The sequence below is a fragment of the Parasteatoda tepidariorum genome, chromosome 2, assembly GCF_982258835.1.
Source record: "Parasteatoda tepidariorum strain Cologne lab strain chromosome 2, Ptep-v5.0, whole genome shotgun sequence".
Taxonomy (NCBI): Eukaryota; Metazoa; Arthropoda; class Arachnida; order Araneae; family Theridiidae; genus Parasteatoda; species Parasteatoda tepidariorum.
The window spans coordinates 33,048,563-33,057,764 of NC_141756.1; the positions used below are offsets into that span (position 1 = coordinate 33,048,563).

Sequence of the window (9,202 nt, forward strand, 5' to 3'; positions counted from 1 at the left end):
ATCTAGTAATAACACGACATAAAATTTTATTATTAAAAATATACATAGAGATTTAAAGATAAAAATGATACACAACCTAGATCTTTACATATTAAAAATATACATACAGATTCAAAGATCATAGAGATTTGAAGATCAAAAAATGAAAACAACATATACAATGATGACACATATAATTATGCTTTTGATACTTGATTGAGTGAAAACACTTGTTGATTTCTGTCTTTCACTCTACGCTGAGCAAGTCGAGATTCAATATAAAAGAGTACCCCAGATATCAGTTCAAAGAAGCCACCTATGACACCCAAAGCAAATGACCAAGAGAGTGAATTATGATCTGGATCAGGCATCCAATTCCTTTCATCCCCATAAGCCCCAAATACAATTACTGAAATCACACTGAACACGCCTAGAAAAAAAAAAGAGAAAAAATTACAAGCATGCAAACTACATATTCTTGCCATTTTTCCAAACTAGCTATCTGTAATCAGAAATAAAGTAACACATATATAACGTTAGCAAATTTCTAATTAACACAATCTTAAGGTACCTAATTCTATATAGGTATATACAGTATACCTAATATTAACATTATGCCTGAATTTAGTATTAAATAAAAAAAGTAAGACTTAAGTGTTCTTTTCTTTTTTAATATTAACTACAAACAGCGAAATTTCATAAGCCTTGGAAGTTAAGGAGAAAAAAAAACTTATTTCGTACATATAATTACAAAAATCCTCAAAAATTGTATTTTTATTACTCTACTGTAAGACAAAAATCTCGACTACGAAAACTTAATAATTGCACACAAATTATAGTAGTTGGCATTTTTTACCACATATATAAACATTTAATTAAATATAATCTAAGGATTACACTTAAAATATGTTAACTAAAATAGCATAATAAATCATTCTTATATTTTGTAGCAAACATTTTATTTTCATTAAAAAAGATATTACCTCTCTCCAAAAATATATGTATACAGCAGGGTTGGCATTTAAACCACTTGATTTAAAAAAAATTGATCAAATCAAAATATTTTTTATTTAGGATAATTTACTAATATATTTAAGTATTTTAATTTTTTTTAAAAAGTCTGATTTCATCAATAATGAAGGTTTTCAGCAGAGAAATAATGATAGAGGGTAATAAATGCAAATTGTTTAGAATAAAAAAAAAAGACTAAATGTGGATTAAAGTGATGTAAAAAACTATAACTTTCCATTATCTCTAAGCAAAATAATTTGCCATTTAACATATTAAAATGGTACTAATTAAGTTTTATGCTTATTTAGATACAAATACTTATAACAAAATACTTAAAAATAAACAGACATTTTTTACTACTGTGTATTATTTTAATACTCAATTTAAAATTATTTATAAAAATTAAAAACAACAACCATTAGGTTTAAAATGTAAAGGTTAGTGTTTTTTCTCAGCAAAAACTTTTGAAAACGTTATGCGAGCCATGCTAGATTAGGTCCAAATAAAAATTAGGAATTCTCAATCACAACGTTCAAATACACCATCAGGGGAGAAGGCCGGTTCCATGTCTTGACCCTCCCTCCTCTTTTCAGTTGTATAGGAATGTACTATGATATTTTCTACTTTCTTAATATTTTTTGTATTTAACTGTCAAAATTTTTATTTTTAAATTTCCACAATACTTTCTTTTAGAACTATGTTCAACATAGTTTTCAGTTCCATATAGTTTCCAAACATAAAAGTTTTTTTATCTATTTGAAAATCAAGACAGAAATTAACGTACTTCCTTCTTGTCTCCACGCGTTAATGGAGAAAGCCTATGAAGTGTTGCCATAGGTAGAGAGTTCTGCTCTACGCCACCTATAGCCCATTGTGATTGCCAATAAGGAATTACATTAATATTTATTTAAAGAAATCATAATTTACAATAAAATTCAAAGATAACTATAAAAAAAAATTTAAAAAAAATGATATATTGTATTACTTTCAATCTAAATTTGCTTTCAGCAAATGAGTAAATGCAATAATATGTTTTTATTATTTGGCCGACAAAACAAATATTTTTAACAAGTGACACATTAATTACTCTAATGTTATTTCTAATTCAAATATTATTGAAGATTTGTCTCTTAGTTAATAAATGCACATTAAAATTGCAACAATTGTTTTAACAAAAATTGATAATGGCATTTTTCTTAGTTAATTTCTATTTTTAAAGAATAAAACCTTTTTAGTTTGCTTCGTTTTTTTTCCATTGTGTTATACAACTACACATCAGCTTCACAGAACATCAAAAAAGTTATATAAATCTTCAGCTCTGGTTAGAAATTAAAATTTTTCACTGAGTCAGGAAAAATTCAAGAGATTGTATTAAGGTAGATCTGATTATATATAAATTTCCTTTATAGTAATCAGATGATCAAAAATGATATCCTGAAAGTTAAAATATACTTAAAATATTTACTATTAACAAAAGCTACATTAAAAAAGACCATTGAAAGTTTGTGTAAAACAAATGAAAAATTAATAAAAAATCCACCATTAGCAAATTTCTTCACTTTCTAACAAAATTATAGGTTAATCCATCTATATTCGGATGATCACTTGAAATTTCATTGAGAAACTTTTTTTTAAAATTTAGTTTAAAAAAAATCTAAAAATAAAAGTTCATATTTCTAATTAAAAACAACAGAGTGTAATGATTTTCCAAAGAACTACACTGTATAAAATATTTGTGCAGTAGGAAATCATACGATTTATTTATTGTTTTAAATAAATGTTATAATATCTGGTTGAGTAATGAATTAAAATTTTATCGGGTACCTTGAACCAGCCTGGTAGCAAATAAAATTTTTACCAAGTGCCCAGGACCAGCCTGGAAAGCGATATTTTTACAGGGTATCAGGTAAGTTTTTAATTTTCACTAAAATTTAAATACACGAGTTTTGTTTTGATTAAACTTGTGCCTATTTTCTGTAACAATTTGGCACACAATACTCTTGGAATAAAATTCATAATCAATGACTAACACATTTTGAATCCAGAACAACTTAACTCAATGTTGTAGGACAGTGTTTCCCAAAGTGTGGTATGCATACCCCCAGGGGTACGGGAACAGTTTAGCGGGGGTACGCGTTCTTATGCGAAATATCTTGCAACTAACAAAAATTTCAAAAGCTTTTATTTAAAAACAAAGCTAGCCATGAAAATTTACAATCACACATTTTTCTATTGGCTATTTTTTGCAGAGTTAAAAGTTAATAATTAGTGGTGTTGACAGCTAGTTGTGATTTTAAACTTTTGTGAAATTTTTTTTACAGTAAAAAATACATTAATTTTTTTTATTTGTGGTACTAAATTTTTCATACACAGCGTTACGAAAAATTTGGAAAGGGTACACAAAAGTCATAAATTTGGGAAACAGTGTTGTAGGGTATAGAACAGGCAAATGAGCAGCAAAACATAGACCTTCAGGGGTCTGTCCAGGCCGAATTTACTACCGTTTAGCGGTACCTTCACAAATTCAACTTTAGGAAAAACGGTAGTTTCACAAAATACTTTTTCTTAAAATTTCATTTTTGTATCCCTTAAGAAACGATAAATCCATATTTTTGTGTTGATTTTTTAATATAATTTTTAATTTTTCACAAATTACGTCTAAATTTTCACAAAATAGGTACCTGTCAGAAAAACCTAGACAGACCCCTGACCTTTTCAATGGTTTGCATAGCAACATCTTTTATTTAGCAATTGCAATCACTACCAACAAATTCTTCTCATTTGTAGAATTAGTCATGTGAATTCATGACAAGGAAGGTGAGGACATCCTTTGTTGCTTATCTACATAAGACATTTTTAAACTATATGAAGATTAACATATAGATAGATGTTCTTTATTCTGAGAGTTGGAAATAATAATCATGACATATTCAAACATTAAGAGAAATTTATAGCTAAAACTCCAAGTTATATTCATGACAGAGTTTTATTTATCATTGAGTTATTAAAAAAAATCTTGTTAAATTAGGGCTGATCAAGATATGAGTTTAACTGTATAACTTTACACTGATTACATTAAAATAATATTTTCAACATAGCCATAATCATGAAATAAAGTGATTTATGTACATAGGTATAGAGCATATATGTATGTAACATAAAAAGCTTCAATTAATCCTTTTATGTTAGTTTCTTTTATAAAACTTCATCTTAATTAATTATTCTAAACGAAATACTTTCTCACACTTTTAAAAGCCACATCCTGTTCTTAAATCTATTTTTGGCTCAAGTATGCATTTAATTAAGAGCAGGACATTTTTTCCTTTGCTCTTGTGTGGGAAACGTTCGATCCATTTCATAAACCAATAGCAACTACTAAGATTTCCCTCTTTCCCTAAATTAAGACATTTTACGGATTTTACTTTGCAAGATTTTCCCTAACATATAACCAAGGAGCGCAACTTTTCATGTGCACTTTTACTCATTCTCATGACTGCTCTTGTCTAATAATTAATAAATAAATTTTGTACCCTCCTTCCCGACCTATGACCTGTTTTAATCCTTCCACTCGGCAACGACGTTATATGTATATATATAGAGCGGCTTTAATTAGTATGGTAATAAGTTAATATCTCTTATGTCACCACTTTAAAAGGTGCCATTTTCGTGGAATAAAATTAATATATGGAAAGCTTTAACTGGACAAAATATTTGGATCCTTCCCCCAATCATCAGAGCTTAAAAAAAGGAAATTTTTCTAAAAAAGTTTCACATTTTCACTATTAAACCAGAATAGGTGGTCGTATAAGATTCATTTAATAGATAATGCTTTCAACTTCATCTTTCATAATTGAAACTTGTGTTGAAAATAAAGACTAAATGTCTTTGTTTGATAATATTCCCAATAAAATCAATTTCTTTTAAGAGAGTGATGAAAAATGTATTCCTTGTAAGGTGTTAAAGTATATTACACTAATTAACTGATGAGGCCACTCCTTAACTAATTTATAAGAAAGAAAGAGAAATACTTACCAGCTGTAAGAACAAGAGCTGTCAATAATTTGAGAACAAATACATCTTTGTCAGAAACAAGGCACAAAGTGAACACCATAAGCACTAGACATGCCAGAAGCATGCACACCAATCCTAGAGTGAAGAGGACTTGAACTGCAATGAAGAATGCTACAGGGAAAATACAAAAAAATATATGTTAGTCACATAAATGTGTATTTACTACCTTTGCCCTTAGTAAATGCAGTTTAACTTCAATCTATTGTTCCTACATTTTCTGTTTTCCTGGATATATTGTATAACAGTTCCATCACAAATGCTATTCTTATAATATTATTACTAGTTTAGTTTCTAAACTCAAATATTTCCGCATCTTTCATTCAAAATTTTTACTCAGAATTGAATAAAGAGGGAATTTATTTATTTATTTTTTTGGAGAAAAAATAGTCACTCCTGATTGCATTTGACGAAGAAAAATAGGATTTGTAACAGCTAAGGTAAAATATACCAAACATTACCTACATTTGATGTTTATGCTTCAGTTAATAAAAATGGTGACTTTCGTAAAGTGCTCAGTCACATTTTTCAAAAAAAAAAAAAAAAAAAAAAACACAACTTAAGCACCTTAAAAAATATTTTAAGCACTTTAAAAAAGATAATTAGGATATGTACATCAATAAAATTTTTATCTCCTTATTGCCGAAAGTTTTAGATTATTAACAAAATGCAAAATAGTTTCATAAGACTTGACATGTTTATGATAGAATAACTAGTTTCACAGAAAGAACTTGTTTCTTAACTATATTAACCACCATAAAAACAATTTATACACAATTTTAAATATATTCAATATTGAGTAATTCCATTTTTTTAGTCAATATTTACTTTAATTACATTAAAAAAAATTTGATTCAAAATTATAATTTAAATATTATTAAAAAAAAGTTTTCCAGGAATTTTTAGATTTAAACAAAAGTAATTTACAAAAGCATATTCAACAAACATTAACAAGATTAATATTTTTGATCATACCGAATTAAGAAAAACGTGCAAAGAATTAAGCAAACTAAGAAAACTTTAATAAATTTATATAACAATTGTAAATTATTGAATGGTCTCTAATAAAATACTATAATTTTGTTTTGGTCAGTTTTTAACTAAATGATTAGAGTTTTGCTTAAAATATTTTTGAAACATCAATACAATGAGTAGTTAAATTAAATATTTTGCCAGAAATAAATTATATGATTTTTACATTCATAATATTTAAGAAATCTTAGATAATTAAATTTTTATTTCAATTATTTTTTAATCAAAACATTAAGAGATAAATTAAAGTTTTTTGGAATGGCAAATCTAAATAACTGAAGATTTTTTGCTGCATTTAAAACAGTAAAAGACCCTCACTTTATACTTTTTAAAATTTTGCCTCTAAATATTATTGAGTTTTTTCATAGCACTGAAAATTGTAAAACTAATATATTATAATATTATAAGTAAGAAAAAAGTAATTAAGTAAAATAAAAGTCTAAAATTTTTGTGTGCAAGTAGTGGAAGGTCTCTCAGGTAAAAATCTCAATTGTTATCTTTATTTAACTAGATGAATAAAAGGGAGACAGAAATTTTGAGTGGATGGAGCTTTGTGATTCTTAACGATCCAGGGACCCACATGAAAGTATGTTATCAGTGAAAGATCCCCAGTTAAGTTCAAGGATAATGGCACTATTCCATAAATAGCACAGGAAAAGAAGGCCATCAGCTTGCCAGTGATGAAGATAATGGTGCGTCACCAAATTAAATTAACAGGAGAAATAAAAATGCTTTTTCTTTCTTCTTTTTTTTGTTGCTAAATTTCAATTTGAGAAAAAAATTTGTCAATCTCTAGTTGGTCCCCGTGAACAGCAAAAATTCAAGAAATTTTTGCCAGGGAAAACAATGGATTGAGGTTCTACTGTACCAAAAATCAGGTCATAGTTTTCAGTAATTTTTATAGCATGTAACCATAAAAAATTAAAGGTTTAGATCTAAACATAAATAAGATGTTGCCAATTGGCGTATAATTTTCTTCATGTTTCGAAATTTTTTGTTTTCTATAATTTAAGAAATTACAAGGATAAACATGCTAAGAATTTACAAATAGCCTAATATCACATTTTTTTTTTTCATTTTAAAGAATACTATTTCCCCTTCCTTTCTCTGTTTTGCTTCGATTTCAGAAGCATTATTTGAAGTGCAAATTTATTATAATAACATAAAATTCCACAACTTTTGGAGATTTAGAACATTTGGATATTTTTTTACAATTAAGTAACATACATAAATTATTCTGTTTTAGTGATACTTGTTTTATCCTGCTTTTAACGAAATGTTATTCTAAATGGTCTAATCAGCATAATGAATTAATACACAAAAAGATTAAAAAGTGTCTTATTCACATTTGAAAAAATCACCAGATTTTCATCTTTTAAGGATAATTGATAAAGAAATTTTGGTTTTAATACTTTTTTTTAGATTATTAATGCATCAATAACTAATCACATTATCTTTATTGGGAGATTTGTACTATTTTAAATAAAAACTTGCTTTTAGTAAAAAAAGAAAACAATAATCCTAGGTCATAAATCAAGAGTTGTAGTTTCTGAAGTCTAGTGGTATCATGGCACATCATTGCTGATTTTCAGAAACGATGCAATATTTACTGTTGATCAGCAATAATGAAAAGTAATTTATAATTTATTAACCATACATAACCACCAAAAAGAAAATTTTTATAAATTGTTAGTATACTTAATCCATTTTAAAGAATTAAATAGAATCTTACAAATCAGATACCTAATTGATTGAGATATTAGGTCTTGAGTTGTTTAAATAGAAATGTACCTAATGTATATCTTATATGGTCCTTCCCAAGTAATAAGCACCAGATTATGTAATATTGGTATCAATTCATAGAAAAAACAAAATAATTTACAATCATGTATGGTATGATAAAAAAGTAAGTATAAATAGTATATCAGAAACTCAACTTTTACTATCATTAACCGATTTAATCTATCAGTGGAAGTAATGGTGACCGGTGAAAACACTTGTGGCGTAGCAAGCTTTATTTGCTTATATTGGTTTTTATAATGGAAGAATATATACACAAAATTTGCAACTACAATTAAGAAGCTTTTGCTATGATGTACTCAACATTGTGATTTCAACATTTTGTCTGTCAGGGATAAACAGCACGAAATTAAGTGCATCTTGTATAGCAAGATCTTAATAATACATACATACAAAACGGCCAAATGTAAGAATTATAAGGAAGAATTTTGTAACAGTATCTACACCAAAATAATTGCGAAGTTTAAGCAAATTTCGGCAAATACTCTATGAGAAACAAAAATATAACATCACAGAAATGGACCACTCAAATGGTACACAAAACACAACATATTTTTAAAAAAAATTTATGCTAGTTTAAAAAAGAAAAATCCTGTGGCACCTTGACAGAATTAGTGGATGCGAATCGATACCGATAAGGCAACGTTTTCTTTTAACTATAGATGAGCTTTTTTTTAAGAGTTAGAAACAAATAGGATACTTACGTGGTGAGAGAAAATGCTGGATAAAATTGTAGTCTTCATCGAAAATCCACTTACAGCCATGAAATTCACGATCATAACGATAGTAGATGTCCACAAAACGCTTAAAACAAGCTTCCCATAAACCTAATTTTTGGAATTTTTCCACAGGTGCTCTCCCATCTGAAACTAACCAATATGGGGTTGTGAAGGCTATAATGATGAATATCGCACTCACACCAAGGAAAGCAGATGCTGTAAGCATCACAGGAGGAAATTTGCCACTACCCATTCCTGATTTAACCATTTTAAGGGACTAAACAAACCTTTAATATCAAGGTATAAGGTAACTCATTTTTAAAACTGGGTTATAATTTACAATTGGGGACAATGAAAACAACAAATAAAACAAAATGAATAAATTAAAAACAATAATTATAAGTAAAAAATTAAGCTTTTGCTTTCGTCAAAATGGAATTTGTGAAAATCTAAACTAAAATAACTCTACCACACCCAATAATCAAAACAACTCTTCGTTCAACCGAAACACAGTATAACAACGAACATCCACAGGTAAAAACAAAAAACGAAAGGAACTAATCGTACAGGTGTGTTGTCGTAAATATCGATTC

General features: G+C 27.5%; 1 protein-coding gene across 1 annotated transcript; it reads right to left on the reverse strand.

Annotated features, from left to right (window-relative positions):
* Positions 1-9: 9 nt before the first annotated feature.
* LOC107449620 (uncharacterized) lies at positions 10-9,168 on the reverse strand. The gene is made up of 3 exons (XM_016065203.4): positions 8,595-9,168; positions 5,023-5,172; positions 10-409 (listed from the first exon to the last, which is right to left on the reverse strand). Exons 1-3 carry the CDS (start codon positions 8,875-8,877, stop codon positions 177-179), a joined length of 666 nt encoding a protein of 221 aa, XP_015920689.1. The 5' UTR covers positions 8,878-9,168; the 3' UTR covers positions 10-176.
* Between the last annotated feature and the right edge of the window lie 34 nt (positions 9,169-9,202).